Genomic DNA, 26,162 nt, shown 5'->3' on the forward strand with positions numbered 1-26,162 from the left:
GCTACACTTGACAGCAGAGTGAAAAGCTGCTGTCAAGCAAATATTAGCAAATATTATTCTGAAGTTTCACCCTTTTTGTAATAATAACCTGAAATTTTATGTGGTTCTGATTGTAGAGGAAGGATTTATTGTGATATAATCTAACTTATGTGGGCACAAACCCAAATGGTGAAAATAAAGAAAAAAATCAGCACAGTTATCAAACAATTTTAAATAAATCTGTGTTTTATTTATTTAGTTTTGACCACTTTGGGACTCCATACTTTTATGCTCCCAAATTTAACTTAGAATATATCTTTCTCTTTGTCAGTTGCAAATACCATTTTCATTTTCCAGGCAGCCAAGTCTGCTTTACATGCTGATTGGTGGATATCGAGCCTACGTGCTTGGTGTGATATGGTGCCACTTTAAGTCAAGACGGGACAGTATGGAGGATCAGACACCTGCAGTGTCCTCATGAAATGAGCTCCACGGCCTCTTTACTGATATGTAGTCGAAACAAGAACGGTGATAAGATTCACTTTGCCTCAAGTGTTGAGCTTTTGAAACATGTTGAGGCTGCCTGGCTCATTAACAAAGACGATAGAACGGACCCTTGAACAGGGCCGGTATCAGAGGAGAGCAATTCCCTTCTGTTCCAGAACTGGGGCAGACATTTTGGTTGGTGCTCTGAGCTAAGCCAAATCAAGACCCACATAAAAATCCCTGATTGAAAGACAAAATATAGACCAACGAGATACGAGAGAGAGAATGTGGGGCAAATATCCATGATACTAGTCAATGTGACAATTACAAGGCGAGTGCTTTCAAGAGCCTTCCTCCTTGGGTGTAAAGAGCTGCATTACTTTCCCAGTGTGATTGTTTTGTGCTGTTTGTGTGAAAATCCGACTCTGAGCCCAGGATCTCTTTGGTGCCATTCATTATTTCATTCTTCTGTGGAAATATGGTCTCATTATTCTTCAGCCAATGTCGACCCCGTCGTTACCTGTCAGTGCTTTTTGCTGAGGCTCGCGCACTTGGAGCTGTTTAACACTAATGGACAATCCCTCTTTCCTTTGTGCTCAACATGCCATGTGATGTGCCATTTTGACTGACAGAGGAATGGAGGGCCAATTTGCAAATGCTGTCTTCCAGAGCATCCAGTGTGGAGAGACATTCATCAAAAGCTCCGTTCACTTTTTCTTGTCTCCTCGTCATATTATCTGCACGGTGCTGTCAGGGGCGCTGTAGAGTCAATCCCATTTTTTCCTTTCAAAGGCCTGTACGGCCGGACCACGTGACTGGTGCAAAGTATGGGTGGGCAATTAAAGTCTACTCTTCTCCTGTCTGGGATGTGCAATAAGCAGTGAGAGATAAAATGCTTTGGACAACTGAAGATCCAAAAGTACATGCATTCAACCGAGAATCACCATTAACGAGAAGTTTGAATCCACCCAGCGCAAAGAGTGGAAACAACAGTGATACCTGGTGATGAATGTGTAACCTTTCCAATGTCAGTCTATTGATATAGCTGAGGATAAAACCTTTAAAACATGATTCCTGAACCAACCAGTCTCCAACCTGAACAACCATATAAGTCATTTTTTAACTGTCTGTGTCCCCACAGTGGCAGGTGTACTGGACCTCGGTTGCCATGGTTACAGTAATAAACAAGTGGACTGTACTGGGAGTGGCGTACCTACCTGTCACCATGGTTACTATAATAATGGTCATGGCTTGGTCAGGTTTAGGAAAAGATGGTGATTTGGGTTAAAATAAGTACTTCCTCATCATTAGACGATCGAACAACGAACGGTCATGGAGAATAGAAACAACATAAACTGCTCCTGTCACATGGGAATCGAACACCGCCCTCCTGGGTCATATTCATCCATCCACCCCAACCTCCTCCTGACGTGGACTTTGTCGCTCTATAAACTACGTCACCGCACTTTTCCCTTTGCTCCTGTCATCATCACTACGACCACTAGATGTTGCCTAGCAACAAAACCTAACTGTGGGTCATAGTAACCTGCTGCGAAAATGAGCTATGGACTTGTTAAACAGTCTCTTTAAAACAACACAAACTCAGCTACAACACATCATCAGCTGTTCATATGTGTAAATCAGAAGCAAAGTGATCATCTTCACCTTCTCAGACTGAAATGAAACAATATTTTTTGTGGCCTGCAGAAACTATCCAGCGTTTTGCAATGATAAAACAAAACAGACAAACACATCAATATAATTTTATGGAGCAGAAATATTTTTATGTGTATCATCTTGCATCTGCTGAGATTTGTATTGCAGTCTGATGAAGAAGTGCAACAATCTGATACAGGATATATATGATAGTGTCAGACTTGTAACAACAACAATGAGTAGGAAAACACATAATGAAAGGGAAACTGTATGTACCACACAGTGTATTAACAGATGATGAAACTGGTAATAAATTCTCTGACGCACAATTTAATATCTCAGAATTGACACAAGTAAACTGAGGCATAAAACAAGTGGTAAAACCAGTGCTGTATGTCTTGTGTACTACATGTAATAGAGTCATGTGTTGTAATAAAGAATATGCTGATAAAGACGGTGGGTTGTGGATGTTTAGGATCAATGTAATAACTTCAATGTAGTTAAATGTTGCAGAGGATCCCAATAAATATAATAACCTTACCCGAGTAAAGGCTTCGTCAAACATCTCTGCTATAAAAGTAATAACAGCAGACCTTGGTCAAACTGCATTCACCTTGATCAAATAGCACTCAAGCTGGCTAAAACAAATAAATCTTGGCACTGGGTTTAGTCCGTACACCAGATGGATGAGCTTTGACACACCGGATAATAACTGAGTGAATGAGGACAGTGGAGTTAGGCAATGACAGCAAAGTATTTGAAAGTCAATTTGATGTGGCTTCCTCTCGCTGTCAAATTACCTGTCTGGATGTTTTAATGTGGTGATTTACACCATCTGGTGTGGCCAGATTTTACCAGATTAAAACACATTCATGAATACAATTAAACCACCAAAAAAAAATCTTTATTAATACTTTTAACTGTCTGCTGATATTTGTCCTTGTGATGCCTTTGTAAAGACAAGTGAGAGAGATCTATAATTACAATATATTGGCTCAGTAAGGTGCTGTTTTGAAACAAGAATATTATCAAATATAATGTTTCTCTCATAGTAGAAGATGAAGTGCACATGAAAACACAGGAATTAGTTTTTTTTCCCCCATGAAAGTTCTGAAAAGTCAGAGTCCTCCAAACTCAGGAGTTTGAGAATATTTGTGTCCATCCAATACATTATAAAGTCAAATTTCAAAGAATAAAACATCTGAGATTAAAGTAATTACAGAGGGAAATTCATGAGCTCAGAGTAAAGCAAATTCTGAAAATAAAGTTGGAATTTCTGGATATATATTTCTGTAATTCTGAAAATAATGCAATATAAAAAGATTAAATGTCAAGAAAAAACATCACAAGCTTTGATCAAAATCAAAATTTTGAGAGTAAAGCGTTTTCTGAGAATACATTTTTGAAAACAATTTTGTGAAATTCTAAGAAAATCATTGCATTTCTTAAAAAATTCAGAAAAGAAATTGGATTCTTAAAATAAAGAAAAATAAATAAAGAAAAATAAATTCATAAGGCAGAAAAATCTGTAATCAGTTAAAATTGGACTTTACAGATTTAGGAATAAAACATTTCCCAGAGTAAAGTCAGAGTGGGATCAAACAGTTTTGTCTTTTTGGGTTTTCAGGAGTGAGTCTCTTCCAGACATCCAGTAGTAACAGATTTTACTTTGAAATTCAGAATGTACTGCACTGACATGGCATTTGATTTATAATTCTAAAGTAAACCAGCATGGGCATGTTTTCACATTTCCCTGAGCACACACACAAACACACACACACACACACACACACACACACACAGGGGAGACTGCACACTGCAACACCGGACGTGATTGGAGACTTGGTGACTTGTGAGTGGATGCAGCTTGTGCGCGCACTGATGCGTGAACATCCACGGACAGCAGCGCCTCGCCTCGGGGGGGGGGGGGGGGGTTTCCCACCTCCGCCAGTTATCGAGTGAAGCCCGGAGGCAATAAGACCAAAGAAGAGGAGGGGAGAGATGCCGATTGATAATTAACTGAGGTACCTGAATCGGTGACGTGGGTGGAGGATGGGGGGTTGGTAGGGGGTGACGAGAGAGAGAGAGGAGGAGAGAGAGAAGCAGAGGTGGAGGGAGGCGGGCCGGAGAGGAGAGAGAGAGGTCTTGCCTCTTGTGCTGCTGAGGCTCATTGATTCAGTGGCAGTGGCTGAGACAAGCCCGGTACCGACCACCGTTAACCGGTAAGTCCTCATCATCCTCTCCGACTCTTCATCCGTTTCTCTCTCACTGGAAAAAAAACAGAGCTTACAGCTCCTTCTCTACTCAACAAAGTTTACGCGTAAAACCAGGCGACAAAACGCGTCATATTGTTGCTCATGAAACCAAAGAGTCTGTTTTATAGTTCAACAACCATTTTAAAGGTTTGAAGTGAACATTGAAGAGAAAAAGATCGAAGTTCTTCACTTTTCTGACGCTGAAACTTGGGCGCTGTCCGTGGTGCTGAAAGTGTTCGCTGCCAGTTACCGAGACAGCTTCTTCTTTCTTTTATGTGATAAAGTTTATCACGGATACTTGGCCTAACCTTAAGTCCAATTTACCGACTAAACCCCTCTGTACATGTCTCTTTTCTCACAGTGTAACCACGAGACTCGATCCTACTGGAGATCAACTGTTCGTAGTGAAGAACAGGCAGGTTTCTCTGGAGCTCATCGAGTCTTTGTCGCGTCTCTGCAGCCAAAGAAAGAAAGCGTCCGGCCAAAGCGAGCTGCTGGAAGAAAACAGGCTCTTTACTGGATGACAACAAAGTCTGAAAATGCACTGTGTGTCCGGTGAGTGTAAGAGCTGCCAGTCAGAGTCCGTGAGTGAAAGCTTGGCACGTAAAGGAGTACCTGCGATGAAGAAACCCGCAGGAAACTCCACTCGGTAAGAAGTGGGAGAGATATTCAGAGAGAGAAACCAGACAGAAGAGATTGGGGGCCAAAGAACAAACACCAGCGCGTCCTCAAATGATGGGGATAAAGCACCTTCTGCTTCTTTTGATTTACTTAGACCCACTGAATGTCCTGTGCGCCGCCACCACCAACAAAAAGAGCAAAACCCCGCAGAGGAGGAACCCAAAGGTGAAGGAGGTCAACGGCAGCACCACTGCGGTCCCGGTGGTCGCGGCCGTCCCGGGGAGGATCACCCAGGTCCAGGCCCCCTCGGTCGGCGCCGTCCAGCACGACACCTGCCTGGGCTACTACGACGTGAGCGGTCAGTACGACAAAGAGTTCTCCTGTAACAACACCGACCACCGGTTCTGCTGCGGCAGCTGCTTCCTGCGCTTCTGCTGCGCGGACCGGGGGAAGCGGCTGGAGCAGAAGAGCTGCACCAACTACAACACGCCGGACTGGATCAAAACCCAGCCCCCTTCACCGGCGCCAACAGGTGATACGTATGACCCGGAGCTGGACCAGACCAACACCACGGTGTACATCACCTGCGGGGTCATAGCGCTCATCATTGCCATTGGGATTTCTGCTAAAGTTGCCTATGATAAAGCCACCAAGCCTCCTCAGGAAATGAATGTGCACAGGTGAGATTCTTCACAATCATTCTGAGTGATGATCAGTGAAAAAGTAGAAAAAAATATTGTATTTGAATTTACACCGTGAAGGTTTCTCTTTATCATGGTATTAACTTGGGGGGTATCTCCACAAATGTGCCCCTGCTCATTGCAATACTGTCTTATCATTTTAGTAAGAAAATGACATCTTTAGTTTGCCTGTAGTCGGACTGTGTTCAACTGGAGGGAAAAGACCTCACAGACCTTTACATAACGCTGCACATATCCACAGTCTGGCATATTCTTTATCCCATAATGAGACTTTCTCTGGTTGTCAATTCAATCCAGTAGCTTTAAAGAGAAAATATAAATACATACGGCGGCTGTACTGGTGACTCAGTTGATTTATGGCCATCTACATAACTTACAGCCTCAATATCATATGTTCAGTCCAGCCCATGACCTTTAACACAAGCCGTTACTCTCCTCCCCAGAGCCTCCCTGTCAAAAAATGTCAAGACTGTATACCTTTCCATTGTCCACGTCCTGTTCTGTGTCAATCCTTGGTATTTTATGTCCGTCCAACCTTGAGGGGATAAAACAAATGCCACTGAAAGCCATTATGAGTGATCACGTTCATCCTGATGGGAGTCGTGTCCTCTACAATGACAATATTTTGAAATCCTCAAGGCACCAGTTGTGGTCACTGAATTGCTCAATGAACATTAAAGCAACATAAAAACACATCCTGTGGCCAATTCAGTCACCAGCTGAGCAAACTGCTGTATGGTGATGTCGGGAACAGACCTCAGGTAACATTTTCCTCCATCATCACAAAACCAAATGACTCGTTAATGTTGCCAGTTATGTTTTTGTTGTATTATTTCACATAAAGAACTGCTGTTTTCTATTTTCTGTGTCCTGCAGCAAACACCTTTCAATCTGACTGTGTGTCGATAGATTCACACTCCATCCCCCAAAAACACAAACGATTCAATTATGAGCACGATGTGCATTTGACAGACTGTTGGAGTCTTCATAAGCTACATAGTGGTAGAGTTTGTTTTACCCTACAAATGGTGCAGACGTGTCCTGAGCTGAGCGGTTTAACCAAGTAAAATGCCAATGGTTCTCTGTGAAACTTGGTCTCAAATCTTGATTTTGAACATTAAATGGACCTGACAGTCAAAGTCAAAACTTACTTTAGTTTCCCAGTATTGAACTGAATAAATGATGATTGATTCTTTATGACTGTGTATCTGTAATTTGATCAGATTTGATTGACAGTATCCTGGCAATGTAAGCAAACAGTCCCTTAGCTGTCAGAAGACTTCAATCTGAACGCTGCTAAATTCTGATTGGTGCACAGAAGCACATGATGTTACCAACCTTTTTTCAGCCGAGCCCCGCCCACTTCAAACTAGTGAGATAAAAACACAAATACTGTACAGACTTACAATGTGAAGTAATTCAAAACTGTTTTACCTTTGGGAAATTATTTTGTAGAACCATGTAGTGCCCATGGAAAGAAGCTGACTGAGAATATACGTCATCAGAGCCTTTAAAGATGGATAAAGAGCTGAAATTATTAGTGTATTAATCAATTACTTGATTAACATAAATAATCCAAATAAATTTGGTTAATTGATTTGTCATATTTCAACCAGAAATGTTAATAAATAGATGGCTCCACTTCTGAAATACAATCATTTCATGCCTTTCCTTGTCTTTCATTATAAGAAAAGGAATTATGAGCATGTTACATTAATTTCTATCATTTTCTAGACAAGAAAATAATCAGCCAGTTAAATCAAGAATAAAAACTGCATTTGTGTAACACTTCTGGCACAAAGTTAAAGCAACTATAATCATTATTGTTAAAGGGTGACATGACTGTTTGTGTGAAAGGTGTTGCTTGTAGTGATGAGCCCATGGAGAATCATAATCTAACTGTGTAGTTCCTCACTCTGCCGTACATTTAGTTCACTCTCAACACTCTCATATCCTTGTTCTCAACCACATCAGGCAGCAGGTTTTACTGAAAAACCTCCAATAACACATTGTACTTTATGTACCCAACACCAATCAGTAGACGGACACAGTTAGAGACCAGCTGGTGAACACACAGTGGTAGAGTTAAAGAACCAAATATTTCCACCAGGCGTCGGCAGAGACCAAAAACAGAGCTAAAATACAGATTCATGCTAGTGTTACTCATAACTTTCCTATTTACGATGTTTCGTAAATAGGAAAGTTCAGCATCATCAACTTCAAGGGTAATACATCAGTGTTGTGTTCACAGCTTTTTTCTGCTTGGCCAAAAATGAGTTATTGCAGGTTTACGATTTGAGTAGTGCTAATGTTAGAGAATGAAAATTGAAAATGGTGATGATTTTTTTCTTCTCGCTTTGGTTTGAGTCTTGGCATCCTGGTATTTGCATGTTTTGGTCATTTTTAGATGAATTTTCCCAAAACCCAAATGTGTTGTGTCTGTTTGATAGACTGGCAACCTGCACACTATTGATAGAAGGTTTAAAATCATCTGCACAAGCTGCCTTTTGCACAATGCATGCTGGGATTCTCTCAATACCTGCTTCAGTGGGGATGGAAAGTGTAGAAAGGGACAAAGGGGGTTTAATTGGGGTTAGGTCTGACTTAAATGACATGTTTTCCACCCACTGGAAAAGAAAAACATCACAGTCACTTAGTCACTGCTCATATCCAAGAGTCACTTGAGTCAGCTGTTATTATCCAGGGTTTGTGTTGCCTCTCAGCCAGAGCCCAAACTGTTGATTTAATGATATGAAGATAATTGAGCATTGTTATGTCTCAGTCATGAAACTATTGTGCCTGCTGCTCGGAAAATGTCAAGAGAGATTACTCAGCTGTCTCAGAGAAACACAGTGACAGGTTCTTGATATAAAAAAATGTCCAAATTCAGGCCCTGACAACAACACAAAGGAGCACTTTCAGTAGATCCATTATATTAAATTTAAGCTCCAGTGATCACTATAAGTGTCTTTTCAAAAGTTGGCGTAGTGAGCTTCTAATATCCATATGGACTCATGAGATTTTATAATACAGCATTTGTAAAGAACAACAAATTTCATGAAACAGCGCTTTTATTTTCCATCTATACTCTGAGAAATGAAGAGATGGTGAAGTTTATGTGTTCTCGCTGCTCTTCTATCCTAGCCATGGGGTGTACTTTTAAGTGGATCTGCTTAGTGCCATCTCTAAAATATGAGCAGTGGCCATGAGAGTTTAGAGAGGGGACGATTAAATGGAGGAGACATGGCTTCCTGGGTGCTCTATAGTGTTATTTCTTCTTTTTATGATTTGTTTATTCTCACCAGCCATTTGGCGAATTGAGGAGTCATAATGATGTCTGCTGGAATAGACCTCAGAGGCTGGCAGCAGACATTCATGATGACAGCCATGACCAAAAAGAAGTGGTGGAACACGGGATTAGCTTTATATTTGGCAAGGGTCTGCTCCTTAAAAGTGAGGAGCTTCTTTGCTAATTTCCGGTGCTTCTCTAAAGTGATTTCAACTTCTACCTCTGCAACTGAAGGAGCACTGTGAGCAGAATACTGAGCCACTGGCAGACCTTTGCTGTTTGGTCTGTGACCTTCACTGAAACACAAGAAATGCCGAGTGAGAGCTAAAGCCAATGATTTGAACAGGCTGTATTGATCACCGTCTGCAAAGCAAACAGAGATGCAATTTATGCCAGCTAGGTGGTGAGAATAATGCTTTGGTCTCCGATTGCGAGACCAAGAAATTGAGTTAAAAGTCAAGACGACTGTGAATGGGCAAAAATAGCAGCAGAATGAGTTCATTGTAGAAGGGACAGAAGAAACCCAAACTTTTGTCCAAGAAGTCTGTTTCCAGGATTTAGAGCCAATATTATCAGCTGATGTTAATTTCTCCAAATGTGTTGCACAATAAAAAAAATTGTTAGTCCGTCTCTCGATAATTTCCAACTTTCCTGGCCTCTCTGCGGCTGTTAGGCCCAATTTAATTATTTTTTTAAATGTTTTGTTATTTCCTAAAACAGCTGGAGACTGTAGCTTTTTGCAAAGATTACCCAAACAGTGGTATTTAGTGCGATTCTTGGGAACTACTTTCTTTTATTTCCAGCAGGAGGACGGTGTATGTGGGATTGAGCAAAAAATAAAGTGCAGCGCGTTTGTTCATGGTAATGAAGGAACATTTCACCCAGTGATATGTCTTTAGCTGTTTTTTGGACAATAATGGAGCTCTATGGCACAGAGGAATATCATATCTGGCTTTATCCTTTTTCAAAGGATTTACAGACTCCTGATCTTCTGTAAGTCAGTTTAATTGTGGCATTCCCCAAGGATTGATTCTTGGCCCACTGTTGTTTTCAATTTGCAAGGTTATACATTGATTTTAAACTTTTGTTGCTGAGAGGCAATAAATGGCCTTGCTCAAAAATATGCCAAGACTTAACCACTTTTTAAATGATTCTTTAAACTATCATATATCGATAATGGTCTGCCCCAAAAATGGAGTTTTGTTCGGGCTGTAGTCGGATTATCAGCATTTATCACAAAGACAGTTTCTTGCAATGTTCCAGTCTTCCATGTAACTTGACAACAATCAAAAGTACTGTTCTGTGGTTTCATTTCCTTTGCCGAAGTCATTCTTTCTTATTAAAACATATTCTAAAAGTCGGGCCTGTTCTGCAAACTATAGTTCCTGCTGCACACGACGTAGCAGCCAACTAGGACAATGCAAAATCAGGTCGCCTCCGTCTGCGAAAAAGAAACGCCTAAAGTGTGCTCATCCTGGAAGGGAAATGCTATTAATAAACTGTATATCTCCCAAAGTCACAGAGTTATAGAAAAGTGGACTGTGAGTTGCTTTAGGTTGACATTGACACAGTTAAATTGCCCTTTCATTTTCTTTAAGAAAACACAGCGCCGGCACTCCATCTCACAGACACAGCACTCCAAAAGTTGGAAACAGTGTTGGTGAAATATCGCTTTTATTTTGTGGCTTCAAAGAAGAGACGCTAAGTTAACTCCTAACAAATGGACTTTTAGTTCCCGTCCAGCAGAAATAATAGAACGTGTCTGTACCTTGTGTACCTTGCTATTGAAAATCTAACTCCCTTGTGACTGTGGTTGTAATTAGGATTTCCTCTCTGCTTTGCTCCAAACCTCTATGATTCAAATTGGAGCTGTAGCTAAATAAATGAGGAGGACCTTCAGGGGGAATGGTGAGGAGAAAAAAAAGAAAAGAAAATGCTGGTAATTGGAAAAGGGAAACATTTCAGTTTAAACATTTCTTTTCTCATTTGTGTGGTTTCCTTTCAGAGCCCTGGCAGACATCCTGAGGCAACAAGGACCAGTTCCAATATCTCAGTATGAACATGAAAATATTGCAGCGATTGATGGGTCACCCAAAGACGAGACGCCTGTCAGAACCTCGAAGAATCATTACACACCTGTTCACACCAACCACGGTAGGTTACACTGCTTTTATACAGCTCAGTAGCTCAGACTGACATAGAGGATATTTGAAGACCAAATAACTTGTGCATCTTTCACAGCATGTCCAAATCCAACATTATGTTATTGCAGTGGTGTAAAGCTTACAGTGTGTGTTGGAAGGAGCTGTCTAATCTGTCACAACATCCTTTGACTGACATTCTCTGAAATAGATGGACGGGCTGTGGCTTAAGCTTTCCCCTCAATATTTCTTAAGAGGAGACTTATAAGAAAATATACAGCGAATTAAATGCGAGGCCCGGGATGAGTTCTCCCCCATGCTGTGGTCCCATAAGCCTACTCAGCACTGGCTCAAAATTGAGATGCAAATTATCATCTTCTGCTTGAGACGCAAGCTTTTTGTCCAGAGATAATTCTGTCGTGCAACGCTGTTCCTCCTACTTTTATCCGGTCGGTCTCCAGATCCCTGCTCCAGGGATCAGCTCGTTTGCTAAGTGCCCTAGTATGGTGTCCCAGATTCAACAGTGTAATGTTTCACTCTCGTGTCACCCTGCCTCCACGCTCCTCTCCACCAGCGCCACCACCCAACATGGAGGGAATGTGTCAGTGGATAGTGGATACAGACTGAACTGCAGGATGTGAGATGCTTTTCTCACTTTTCTGCAGCAGAGACGTTATTGTGCTGGAGTGTATGACTGAAATGGAACTGCCCGGTCTAGTTGGGACAGAGTAGCTGACTACATGCTTGGTCACCACTCTGAATGGTCTTAAATTATCTTCTCTTCGTCTTATGTCTGCAATATTTAAAGTATCATCATTTTCAAATAAATTAAGTTCCCTTTTCTGGTCTCTATTAACTCTGCTCTATTAAGAGGCCCAACTTTGAACTGATACAGTTCATCATATCATCAGTTTTGGGGGTAAATTGGATAATATAACCAAATCACTGAGTTTATCTTAAAGGTTACAATTTGAAAAAGTCAAATACACAATATTAATGGGATTCAAGTTCAGAAAGTCCAGGAATTAAGAAAATCTATTATAACCAAAAGTTTGTTCGCAATACGAAAAGGCAGAAGATGGAAAAGAAAAAAAAAAAAACACCAAAGCTGAACAAACAGAGAAAACAGTGCCAGGAAGACTGAATTATCAATCAGGCAAAAATATTGGCGACTGCCCCAGGACCCCAAACTCTTTGTCTTTAAGTTGGTGGTAATTTCATTTCTTAAAAACTTGTCTGATAATCCTGCATGCACCACTAAAGCACATTATCAACCAAAATGATCAGCGCCACCTGCATCATTATTTTTTGTAAAGGCAGCAGACGGGCCCTGAATAAAAGGACTTTATTTTGCAAGTATATATTGTGCTTAATTTGTGCATTTTACTGAATAAACTACAAACTAATTACTAATTACTAGGTGGAGAAATGGGGCTCAGTGTGGGGCCATAGCTCATTCTTGTCCCAAGGCCTTGTAGTGTCTATTGATTCCCTATGGTCCCATACTGACCAGACTTATCAACACTTGATCTCTTGCAAAAGGTTTTCCTGTTCTTCCACATAAAACCTTTATTGAGCCTTAATTTACCTCAACCAAGAAGTGATGTGCATTCTGCTTTCATGCAGAAGGAACATGACACTATGGACAATTTCCAACTGACAAATTGTATTTCTTTGAGCAGTGTGAGAGCAAGAATGTGTCAGCATGACTTTTTTTACTCACTCATCTTTGTGTAGTGCTGCAGCATTAGTATCAGAAGCAGCAGAGTGGATGAAACTTGAACACATTTCTGAAAAAGGTATGAGACATAAAAAGAATAAAGAGGCTTCCTCATTCAAACCTATTACATGGCCTTTAAATGTGTATATGCAAGTGTTTGCTATTGCTACATACCCAACATTAGCATTAACAGCTATTTACTTACCAGTTTAGAAGAAACGTTGCAAGATCCTGAACATTGTTTCTTGCCCTCTCACTATGACTCACTATTGCTTTTTGAGGTACAAAATGGAATTATGAAATGGGCGGTGGGCCAAGGCTAGCCGGTTAGCATGCTAACTTCAGTAGATATCTCTACAACACAATACATAGATGTATATGACATAATGTCAAAACTGTTATTTCTACACTTTCTGTTGATAATGTCTTAAAGTAAAATACTTAAATATACAGTAGCACCTTTAAGTTCCCATTAAATAGTCGTTTCAAAAGCAAACCAGTTTGCAATATGTAAAATTTAACAGTCAGAACTAATAAAAGTTTGGCCCAGCGCTAATTGCCATGCACTCATTTTTTTTAAACTTCATGTGGTGCATAGAGCAGGCTACAGTGTTGCAGTGTTTATATGTACAAACATGGACTAAGTATTAATCCTTTGTGTGAGTCACAAAGCCTCACACCTCTGTTTTGCTGACAATGTGCAAACACCCACAAAAAAGATGTCTTAATTGTCCAACCTGTGTCATATCAGCCTGCTATTGTTTGCTGTGTGAATGGTAGCAGACTGTCACATTGCAAGGGTGAATGCTTCTGAATGGAGAAGTCGTCAGAGAGGAGGGTGGAGGGTGGGTGTCCAAGCAGAGAAGACATGACTCAGATTTTATGACAAATTTAAGACAGTGATGTGAATTTAAAAAGGATATTTCTGTTCATCTGAAGCTTATTATATAATTTATAATGCAGATTCTGACTGCATGGTTCTTCTTGCACATGCACTTATAATCAAGTACATTATTTTCTTTGTGTCAGTGGAGTGAGGACAAATATGAGTGTTACACCTTGGAGTAAGGACAGTTTTGGTCTTGCTTCTTAGGAGGGCCGTTATGGGTTAAAACTCAGTTTTTAGCTATGACTATATATAAAGATGGACAACATGACAGCTCCCAAAAAGTGTTAGTGAGTGGGACATATGGCTAAACTAAAAATAAAAAAATGTTTTGTAAAGATGTTTCTGTCATTTTAGGTTCTTATCTCACAGATGTATGTTCAGTTTTCTAATAATTTTGGTTTTAATTAGTTATTTGATGCTATAAAAAAGGGGTTCTGATGTCATGATTGACAGCTGTGATTGACTTATGATTGGGTTGGGTGGGACCTCGATACCATGGCTCCACTGGCCGATCACTACTGATGTCACCAGTGCAATATGGCAATGCTGGTATTTGGGGTGTTTTGGCTTCATTTTTGTGCAGTGGGAGGAAGTAGAGACGTGTCCATCTGGTTGATAGAGAGATACAGTTTACTGTAGAATGTCACAATATGCAGATGATGTTTGATTTATGACAGTTCACTGGACTATACAGTCCAGTGAAGTGGTCAACTATACAGCTGGAAGCTGTATAGTTGACCACTTAGAGTTAAGAAAAATACAAGACATGAATTTTTCCAATTCAAGAGATCAAGGTCATTTCAAAGTTTCAGTCTTTTGTTATTTACTTCAGGTCTTCAGTAAATAAAAGCTTATATTAAAAAGAAAAGTGTTTCCAACTGATGAGTGTTTACGTTGCACTTTGCCTATCTGACAACGGTGGTTGTATTTTCCTCACAAATTCTCCTGTCCACCTTTCTTTGACCCCTTTATATTTCCCATCAAGGCCAAGGATAAGTGGTCAGGAGACGAAAATGGATTTTGAAAATGCTTTGACTATACAGATCCACTTCAGGTTTATAAGATGGCCCTTGTGAGGGCAGCTGAGCAGCCACTGCACTCCCCTGGTCTGAAACCATCTCCTGGGTCACAGCAGCAGATCAGAGTTAATGGGTGAAGAGAATAAAGGTAGATTTGAACAGATTCTTGTGGGACACTGAGCATAAAAGAACATGAACTAAACTGTTTTTATCAGAAGCCACCCTCATTTCACAGTGTCCTATATGTAGTTAAGTTCCTTTTTCAATCACTCCTCTATAAAACTCCCCTTCAAATAATAATTACAAATGAGCCAAGGAAAGCAATTTTATAGCATTTCTATCACAAGGGGAAGAAACAATAAAAAGAGGTTGATGACATGCAGCAGCAGTGGTTGGTTTCTGGGTTCAACTCAAAACAAAAGGAGTGTGTGATGTGAACTCATCCACTTGGTGTTCCAGAGGAGATATTATACTTGTGTGGATAGAGCCCCTCCACAACTGTCCTAGAGTGAACATTATCACTTTCAATTTCCCAGAGTTCTGTTCTTGTCTCTCATTTCGTGCTCTAAAGTTTCTATGATGCTGTGAAAATAGGCGACAAATGTCTTCCACACGTTACAGTCAGAGAATGGAATCATCTCTGTAGGACACTCGCAGCAGCCGGGTTCATTTTGAGTTTTAAAACCCTTCAGAAGTTGACTCTGAAATGATGCCAGACCAACTTTTGGATGAAGTTGGGATGATGAGTCTGTCTTCAGCTTCCTGTAGAATGACAATTGGAGACTGTTTGTGTCTGTAGTCATTCAACTGAAAGAAGTTATAACCATTTGTATTCTGTAAATTCCCCCATCATTTTACTTGACTCTCAGAATTTTGCCCATATGGCCAAGAGTGTGTGGACAGCCAAACATTATACCCACATGTTCATGTACAGTATACACTATTCAAACATGTTAATCAAGTCAGTTTCAGCACTGAAAAGACTTTATTAATCCCTGGAGAAATTAATAAACAAAGTTATCTTTGGGCAGTTTTTATACAGAGATCTAGACTCTACTGTTTATCATTACCCAACATCCCTCATGAGCAAGGCCAGAAACATGGGCAGTAATCTTTTGGAAACTGGCTTCAGGGTTTCTTCCCATCCATCCAAGAGACCATCAGTGAGCTCAGACCTGGCTCACAGATGTTCCAGATCATTCCAAAGGTGTTGGACGAGGTTCAGGTCCACATCAACACACCAAACTGAGAAAACCATGTCTTTATGGGCCTGGCTGTAGCACTGAAGGCTGTTTGCTTTGTTTATTTGCCTCCTTGACCACAGTTAAATGAGAAGATCAAAGCCCCTTTTATATCTGTACAGTAAATATGAAGCTACAGCCATAGCCTAGCTTAGCATAAAGTACTTCTAAATCTCTCTAATGAATATGTCATATACCTCATTTGTTCAGATGTGTGGGACTGTTTGCTGGTTGGTCACAGTCACCTGTTATTGTGAAGTTGCCACACAACCCGAGGAGAAAATCACTGCTCCCACCCAAGAAATAGTTCCACACATGACCCCGCTGAAACCCTATTTTTTTATTATTTTGACACTTTAGTTTCTATATGGATTAAACAATCAAAATGTAACTTGTTTATTAGCAAATTTTAGAGGGGGTATGATTCAATATAAAGTAAATGAAAAGGCATAATTGGAATGTCGTAAATTGAAGACGTATAAACTTCTGCACGAGTTGAAAATGTTTCAACAAGCAAAAATTTAGTGTGTATCTCAGGGCCTATATTATAAACTATAAATCTGCTTAATATACAGAACATACAAAGATGAGGAAAGAGGAGAGAAACTGGAAAGAACGAACGAGTTCTTAGATGAACTGGTAGATCAGGTTAGTTTCTGCTGGATCAAGACAGTTAAGCTATTCCCCTCCTTCCTTTATGCTAAGCTAAGTTAATCAATATAGATAGATAGAGGTCTTGTATAGTTTATTACAAAATTTTTTTTCCAAAATAGAAGATCATGAGATGTGATTGAAAGCTCTTGGAAAGGTATAATAGTTAAATTTGTTTTATCAAACTATTTCCAAGAAGGATGGCACCACTGCTCACAGCAACAGCCATTTAAAGTAAACCTTGTCTGTTTAATACATGACCCCAGACTTGACTCACTAATTTGATGACTGTTTACTTTTCCCTAAAGACCAGTTCAAACATTACTCTGCAAATTTCACTCTTATCGGGATATTTGAGTTTTTATCTCTGAAATAAAACACTTCACACTTCTTTCATGAGCATAAGATGAAATGTGTGGATCTTCATTATGGAGACTAGATAAGGCAATTTTTGAGGAACATTTCCAGAGATAATAAGGGGCTATAGGTTCAGAGAAATTCATATCACAGTCAGTATCTCCAGCTACCTGATTTCAGCTCCACGGTGCCGTCCTTCGATCATGTGGAGGTCATGAATCATCAGCGTTTCACCTTAGGAGGCATCACACTCATACTCTACTTTATCATCTGCATAGATACATCACTGTTGCTGTAAAAACAAAAATCCCTGGATACAGAAAAATATTCCTTCGATTTCTTCGAAGGTCTCAAACTAACAGCGATGAGTGCATCAGAGTGCGTCAGTAATCAGTTTGTAGTCATCCTCTGGGTTTTGAACAAACAAGCTGTGGAGCAGAGGCGTCAGTGCCAAGCTCTGGTGTGACGAAGACCAGGCCTAATGGTCCCAGGTGTTCTTCCTCATTATGATAATTTGAAATGCTGTTCGATCTCTGCTTCCTAAGGCCCAAAGGTCTGAGTGATGCTATTGACTTTGAAGTGGTTCCTTGGAGAACAAGGCATTTAACTGTTCACCAGTTAATGTAGAGAAGGACTAAGAGAGAAAAGAGCGGGGAGAGGAAGGAGGAGGTTATTTGATAAGCCACCTCTCCCTATTTGGGATTTTCTTTTTTGCTTTCTTTCTCTTAGTTCATTGACACTATGTTCTTTTATTTCCTTTGAAGAGTTGTCTATGATTGGCAGTTGAATGTTGTCAGGGTGCTGGCAGGAACCTCGACTTGCTCCTTGTGTTCATGCTGTCAATTACAGCAGTAGTTCAGAGGTGAGTTAACAGTGATGTGGTACAAATTGCATTACAGAGTGATCTCTTAGCACCAGGGAAATCCAACAGTGTGTATACGTGATGTGTACTGCACTGCATCCTGACACATAACTCTCTGAAATCTTAAATGGGCCATAAATCCATTTGAAAATCAAGTGTACCAAAACCCAATCATCTTCCCTCTGAGGAGCCAACAGCACCGCAATTTCACTGTCCAGTTAAATTTAATATTTCACTCGCTGTGAAGAAAGTGGAAGACTGTTTGATAAATGGGCCCTGAAACCTGCAGACGGTGTCTCTGGCATCCTTCAGCGATACATATTGACAAGCTGATGATCCCACCTGAGAGCCAGTTTCGTCAGTTATGCCATTTTAGCTCTGTTTAGTATTCTTGTCATCTGTGGCTGCTCTTTTATGAAATGGCAGAAATGACTGGGGATTTGAGGACAGATACTTCTCAGTATTAAAGCCCAGTCACAGCAACATTTAAAATGGAGGAATTTTGCACTAAAATCATTTCATTTCAATGGAATTGCCATTAGTGATGGATTCAGTCATTGGGGCAAAGTCAGTCCGAGTGAATCCTCAATCTTAAGTTAAATTTTTGTGAACTTTGAAGAGCAGATTTGTGCTGTTGACCACTAACAAACTGTCTTTACATACATGATATCCTCAGTGTTGCTACACATATAATCAAGGGCTTCTCCTGAATAATGTGCCAACCCTATAGATTTAATGTCAAGCCTTAGCTACTGTTGCTATGGAGAAGAGAGATAGAAACAAGTCGGAGGCAGAAATTAGAGCGGCAGTGACTTCACAATGTTTCATTGTTGAACTTGTCAACATCAATAGATTAATTTAAGCTGCAGATTGTGTTGCCAGTTTTCTCAACACTGTAATCATTGGCTGTCATCTTCCGTTAGCAACGCGTATTTTAGTCCTGTTGATATTTTTTGCTCAAATGCACCTTGGGAGTCATTGTTAACTTCTCCCTTGACGTTTTTATGTACACAGGCTTGTTACCTTTGACACCTATGAGACAGTTGATGGTACAATCATTACTCAGCAGTACTTGCATGTTTCTAATATGTTGATATCCTTTTGAGGAGTCTATGGTTGTGTCCCAGTTCAGGGGCTACAGAGGTGTGGCCCTTCTTGGCCGTCAGAGACTGTGAAGGCCAAACTGAAATGGGGATTTTCACTTTACGTCACCAGCTGTGAACCCCCTTACCGTTGCATTGCAAGGCGTGGCTCCTGTTGCCTAGCAATCATGCTAACCCCAAAAAACTAAGGTTTTAAGGCCCTCGGTTTCAACAGTTGCACCATTAGCCATTGAACTGAGCTGAACCCGATTTAAAAGTGTAATCCACTGGCTCTCTGTCAGTGCTGTTTGCTTTCATTACTGTTGTGCAATGAATCTTGGGATAGGTTGGGCCATGAAGGATTCACCCGTTGGCTTCTTCATTGCCCAGGAAAAGAAGGCTGCATTTCTCAGCTGGATTTGAAGGAGCCTAGTCACGCCACTGTGACGCGATCAGTCTCCAAACGCAGCCTTCAAAGGATGCAGCCCCTGAATTGGCACACAGCTTATGCCACTAGGTGTCTTTGCGAAGACACAGGTGAATTTCACAGGTCCACTTCCTGGTGTGAACTGGCCTTCAGGCAAAAAGAACACCAAAGTATTTTAGCCCTAAAATATTTTGCTGACACTTTCAACCATGTTTTGTCTTCCCAGGGCACTATGGGAAGGAAACCCTGCGCAGTGGAGGCCAAGACATCCACAACTTCATCTCCTCTGGGTTTGTGACACTCGGACGTGGCCACTTGAAAGGTAAAGCCCATCCTCATTATCTGTTCTTCACTTGACAGTGCATGAAAAAAAAAGTCATAATAATAATAATATCACTCTCAAGGTTACTGTGTCATGCTGTCATCCTCCTTCTGCCAAATGAGTGCGCACAGCACTGTTGTTCCAGCTCAGCGGAAGTTGGACATTACAATACAAAATGGCTTGAAGTGACATCTTGCAAAGTCCACACACACACACACACACACACACATTTATTATCAATGGTTAAATCTACACTTACAGTGACAAAGTGACACTTCCACTCTTGGTAGGCAGTGGGAGTACAGCATGGCACAGGAGTAGATTTCCATGCTATTGTCTGTCTTTGGAGATCTAATATATGAGAAGCAGTGTTGGAGTGAGAATGAGCTGTAAACAAGAGGCTTGTTGTTGTGTGTTTTACAGCGCAGCACTCCATAGATGAATCAGGGCAGATGTCCTGGCAGGGCGACCTGGACATACCCATCTCCTACGGTATGTTCTCCAATTGTTCCGCTTTCCTGCTGGTCAGAAAGCCACAGAACCTGCTTTCTGCACGCACCTGATAAGAAAAGTCGCTCACACTTCACACACTCACAGACACACACACACACACACAGACCAGTTGAGTGCCCTTGGCCGATAATCACAGCACAGTCATTGGGTGCAGAGTGCCAGAGTAATATTTAAAAGTAATATTTTATTCATTTCTTACAGTGGGTGGTTTCATGAGCCAGAATATTTCCAGTGGTGGTTGTTTGACAGCAGGTTTGAATGAATGCAACGTCCTGCAGTTAAGGTTTATTTAGATGACTTCTATTGATGTGAGGGTGTCGGGTATCAACAGGGCTGCTGTCATGATTAACAGCATGAGTCTAGTCAGCTGTGAACGCCTTTTAATCAAGGTAAGGTAAGTAAATGTTGGATTCAGACAGTTAACTTTAGAGTCTCGGCTCTCATTGACTGAGAGCTACAATCTGATAGAAGCGAATTCATTTATTCATTTATGTTGGTCACAGCTCAGTTGCAGTGTCCCTTCAGAGTTTGAGGGTTTTCTGTTCCCAGTTCTTCAGTTTGTTGCAGAGGTCTTCATCATGGCTGAAGTTTTAAAAGCATTTTATGGAAGAATAAAATTGATCCACTTGTTGAATCTGAATTATTTCAAATCCCTTATTGAATCCAGAGATTCAACAACTTGAAAAATGAGCTGGGCAGCAGGAGATATGAAATGTTGATTAAATATGCATCTGATACGTTAGAATAAACAGGTGTAGCACTGAAGGTGGTGATGATGGGATTTTAGGGCCTTGTACCAAACAACCATGTTGCTTTACGTCTGGAGAATATGGTTTGTAGGCTGGAGCGTCTCTTTAGCACCTCAATGCTTATGGTGCTAACAATAATGTGACATATTTGACCTTTTTCAACAAAATTGCAACTCCTGCGATTTGGATATTGCACTTGGCTGTATTGCAATTTTGATTATATTTTGATTAATTGTGCAGCCCTACTGTCAGCAGAAGTTTTGCACAACCAGTTTAACACAATGAGCAAAAACATGAAGGAAAAAAAGCAGCCAGCGCTGACCAATCACAGTTTGTGTGGTCTCCTCGTGGTGTCTTCATAGCCACTGGAGGAAACACACACCTTATTATTAGAGGGAAAAAACACTTTTAGACTTCACATTTAAAACCAGCTTGAATTTGTTTGATATTGCAGTCACTTTAGATGTTTGCACGTGTGTACGTATCTTCTGACCATGTGAGGCTGTAAGTACATTTAAATCAGTGGTGGTGGCTGTGAGAAGCAACTCTGAGGACATGGAACTCACCTTGAGACACCTGCTACTGAAGAAGCTGGAAGTGAAGTAGCTAACTTAGTGTCACACATTAGAGAAAGCAAAGACATGAAATGCTGCTGATACTCTCCCCCCAGTGTGAAATTTAAGTTGAACACACACTCAAACACACACCCACTACATTTTGACACAATGCCTTGAAGCCAAGAATGAACAACAGGTCTGAAAACAGTAAATGTCATCTTTCATGAAGCGGGAGAACTGCAGGATGAATCCTGTCAAACAAAGGCTAATGTTTTAAATGTCGTCTGAGGCAGCGACTCTCTCCTGACTGTACCTGTCACCCTCTTACTGCACCTATTAGGTGACACGCTTTAGCGGCCTGATGGCGGTGGCTGTCACTTCAAAGCGGAGGTCCTGTCAGCCTCCATCGTACGTGTCTTAGTTTAACAGCTGGCTGTTGGCAGGCTCTCTACTCCCCCCTCCCCTGCCCCACGCCTCCTGTCAGGAGGAAGCAGACTGACAGATGTGCGCCATGTCACTGCTGACTGCATCCTGCCCTCGCTCTGACACTGCTGTACAAACTCGCAGCACATTTTATTGCTGTAGATAGAAGATAATATCTACAGCTCACATATCTGCACAGGTCATCAGATTCACCCCCACTGGGCTCAAAATTCTGGTTTAATGTGAAGAGGTGGAAAACAGTGAAGTACATTTACTCATATACTCTACTCAAGTAAAATACACTTTTGAGGTACTTTTACTTTTAACTCAGTACTTTCATTTTGAGGGAACTCAGGTAATTTTTACTTCAATACAGCTCTTCCTTCTGTCCTTCCCTCCTTCCTTTCTCCAGCTCCCCTTGTTCTTTCCTCATTTTGTCTCCACTTTTTGTCCTTCTTTCTTAATGTTGTACTATTTACTCCACTACATTTATCAGGTGATTTTGAACCCAGAAAATATCACTAATAACTTTTATCTTATGCCTTTCCTTCTTCCTATCCTTCCTTGCTTCCTTCCCTTTTCTACCATCTCTCTCTCTGATTCCTTCCTTCCTTCCTTCCTAACTTCCCTTTATATTTGGCTGAACTGTTACAGTGAAGGCCAACCCTATAGATGTGAATGTCTGTTGCTGACTGACTGACTGAGTGATAAAGTTACACAATTGGTCATTAAACTTCGCTATTGGTCGTTGGTGTTTTGGAATGATTTGGTTTTTATTACATCATCAGTGGAGTCTTTACAACCAGTGTTGCAAACGCTGTTTGCAGGTGCACCGACTTTTCAGGAAGTGACAAACTTTAGCTGCTTTCTGTAGAACAGAGTCACGGCCCCACGAGCCTGAGGTTGGTCTTTCCCTCCATAGACTCACCTCTCTATACTGATGACACAGAAGCCTCTAACTCTTTCTCTGAGTGACCATTTAACCAGCAAATACAGCTGAAATCACAGCTCAGTCTTTGTCTTATGTGTTTGGTGATTTTGTCAGATAATAAAAATCAAGATTTTAGCAGCAGCATGTGGTTATAATGGGCCACGTTTCAGTCACTATTTCAAACTTCCGTTGCCTGACAACAGAAACAGAAAAACATGTAAATGAGAACAGCTTTATTGTGAGTTCAGCTGTATTAAGATACTGTACATGTGAACACAGAGAGGAGCTGAAACCAGCTGACACCAGGCAGAATGCAGCTAAAACACGATTACATCATTAATATGCTAATTACTGTATTACATTATCCAGCAACTAACAGCTCTCAGTTACGTCCTAAATTTTGCACATTGACCATACACGGTCCAGCCATGACCTAATCTCTCTTCCTTCCTACATCTATAGCTCATTCATCCTTTTTTTCTCCCTTTTCCCTTATTTTAATTCCTTCCTTCCTTTATCCTCCCTGTGAAGATACAAGATTTTGATATGTTTGATTATTTGCTGGACAAATACCAGCAGTCAGAAGACTTGTGTTTGTACGAGTGTTTTTCTGTTATTGTACATTAAAGGCTTTGAGTCACTGCAGCCTGGTCTGGCTGCTTGTGTTTGCCTTACAGCTTTGGGCACTTTATGCAAACACCACATATACAACTGCTCCTTTTTAAATCCACTGTGTTCTAAGACAGCCACGTCTGAGTAAGAACAGCTATGACCTCAAACTTAACTGTATGTGTGTAACATTTTTGTTTGTGTGCGAGTGCTGTAGTGAAAGGAACAGTACAAACAATACAGATTCATATCTACAGTTTGTGCATGAGGGCTAACAAGCCACTAAACAAAGTTCCAAGTAAATGTTGTCATTAATATTCATGCACTTGTGATACAACACGACACTGTGAGCTCTGTGTGAATCCAAAGAGACGCACAATCACCTACCTGCTTGAAGTGTTCGGCTCGTATAGTAGAGTGAGTGTGTGAGTGTTGGCTGAGAGAGATGGATTTATGTCTGATATCAGTGCTTGCTGGGAGGAGAGAGCTGCATTCACCGGCCCTGTCTGTCCATCTCTGTTCACCGTGATGGATTGTCTGTAGTGAAGCAGCCATTTAAGAGCTCTGGACTGCAGCAGGTTTATTTTGATGGAAGGCAAAGTGGCGGCTGCCACAGTCGATGCTTGACCAGAATGAGATTCCTAAACCTGAATAAGAAGCTGTGTGTTGATCAATAGCAGGCGAGATACTTTGTGTTGCAGTGAGATTCATATCTGCCTCCTGAAAGTAATATTTTTTTCTCCACAAACCTCTTCACGTTAGACAAAGTTTCATCCTCCACTGGATCAGGCTGGTGTTTTCCATCCCATTAAACAACAACACCTTCTGACTTCCATATCCCGCCTCAGTCAAACCAGAGAAAATAGGGTCTACTTTCAGCTGTGGAAGGACACGCATTTGTTGTTTGGGTTTTTTTTTTTTTTTTTTTTTTACAACTGCAGAATCATTCAGATGGGACTGAACCAAAATAATCAGAGCTCATGTTCATTTATTATTGGTTAGCAGGCGAATATCATAGTTAAGTTAATTTTTTAATCTACAGCCAAACTTTCTAACGTGATTTTCATTCAGAGCTGCAACTATTGAGCATTTTTGTTATTGAATCTACCAATCAACAGTTGTTTGTCTGTAAAATGGCAAAAAATGTGTCTGTTACTAGAAAGTTTCTACTCAGCAGCCTTTATGCCAGGACTTTTATGTGACTCTTGGCTGACAGTAACTTTTCAAAATGACCATATGGGTATTTTTCTAATCTGCTACCATTACAGTTTTTCATGAGTTGAAATGGAAGAGCTAAGGTTTTATTTCTTAGATTTTGTTCACAAATGTGTTCAAATCCGTGTTAGTGAGCAGTTCTCCATCCACCTGACGGGTGTGGCACATCCACATGCTGATTACACAGCATGATTACTGCACAGGTGTGCCTCAGGCTGATCACAATAAAAGGCCACTTTAGAATTTAACCACTTTAACCACACAACACAGTTTCACAGATGCTGCATGTTTTGTGGATGTGGCGTCCTAAATGTTCATCAGAGCTGTTGCCTGTAAAATGAATGGTCATTTCACAACCATAATCTGTTTCCCAAAGTCATTTCTGAGAATGTGGTGGTACATCCAACCACACATGCCACCCGCTGAGCATGTCTGAGATGCTCTGGATCTGTGTGTACAACAGAGATCCACTTCCTGCCAAGATCCAGCAACTTCAGAGCCACTGAAGAGCAGCATGCCAATAATCAGCAACGTGATCATTTCCGTGCAAAGGAGATGTGCAGCTCTGCAGCAGGCAAATGGAGGACACACCAGATAGTGACTCAGTTTCTGACCCACGACCCCCCCGCCCAAAAATGCATAGCTGTAGCCCAAGTCAGCGCCTAATAAATGTCTTTTTCTTCAAAATAAAACTGCACATATAAAAGTGGCCTTTTCTTGTGACCAGTCCAAGACACACCTGTGCAATAATCATGCTAAATAATCAACATCTGGATGTACCACACCTGTCAGGTGGATGGATAATTTGGCAAAGGAGAAATACTCACTAAGAGAAGAGAAATAAATCCCTTTGAACTTTTATTTAAACTCATGAAAAATGGGAATAAAAACTAAAGTGTTGCGTTTTATATTTTCGTTCAGGGAAAGATTGTAGTTGAGATTGAAAAGGTACCAACATTTACTGTTAGGTGACTAGTTTGTCGTTTATGAAGCCCAAGGCGATGGCAACTCCATCAAAACTTAACAAATGTACAATAAAATGCTTTGATTTGACAAAAATCGCCATGAAAAATGGTTTGACCATCAGTCCTCAAGCTACAGGTTTTTCAGGGTCTTATAATGATATAAAAAAGACTGGGGCCGCCGCAGTGGTTGAGCACATAAAGTAAAGGCTGAATCCTGTGTGTGTGTGTGTGTGTGTGTGTGTGTGTGTGACTGACTATCAAAATAAAGGCCAGCAACACCCAAAAAAGGGAAAAGCAGCAAACCACCAGAGAATCTTCAACAATCAATTATCTAAAGAGCCTTCGAATCACATATACAGACAATATATAGACACATTTTTTTTTTCCTAACACAAACCTGTCATATCCACAAAGATGTCCGAGGTTAAACTATCCTGTTGTGTTCAGCATCTCTCAGATATCGTGTGTACAAACATTCCCCCTCATCCTCGAGGCTTTTTCA

At 40.8% G+C, this 26,162-nt stretch overlaps 1 protein-coding gene across 1 annotated transcript in view; it reads left to right on the forward strand.

Moving 5' to 3' along the window:
- Positions 1-4,132: 4,132 nt before the first annotated feature.
- LOC139610542 (protein shisa-6) overlaps positions 4,133-26,162 on the forward strand; it is a 77,371-nt gene continuing 55,341 nt past the window's right edge. The window contains exons 1-5 of the mRNA XM_071465087.1: positions 4,133-4,343; positions 4,738-5,677; positions 10,993-11,141; positions 19,603-19,698; positions 20,122-20,190. Of these exons, the coding sequence (XP_071321188.1) occupies positions 5,109-5,677; positions 10,993-11,141; positions 19,603-19,698; positions 20,122-20,190 (883 nt within the window). The 5' untranslated portion in view covers positions 4,133-4,343; positions 4,738-5,108. The remainder of the gene's footprint in view (positions 4,344-4,737; positions 5,678-10,992; positions 11,142-19,602; positions 19,699-20,121; positions 20,191-26,162) is intronic.

This window comes from Trachinotus anak, unplaced genomic scaffold (assembly GCF_046630095.1).
Source record: "Trachinotus anak isolate AG129_WGS33_773 ecotype Australia unplaced genomic scaffold, CSIRO_AGI_Tana_v1 ptg000003l, whole genome shotgun sequence".
In the NCBI taxonomy this organism is placed as follows: domain Eukaryota; kingdom Metazoa; phylum Chordata; class Actinopteri; order Carangiformes; family Carangidae; genus Trachinotus; species Trachinotus anak.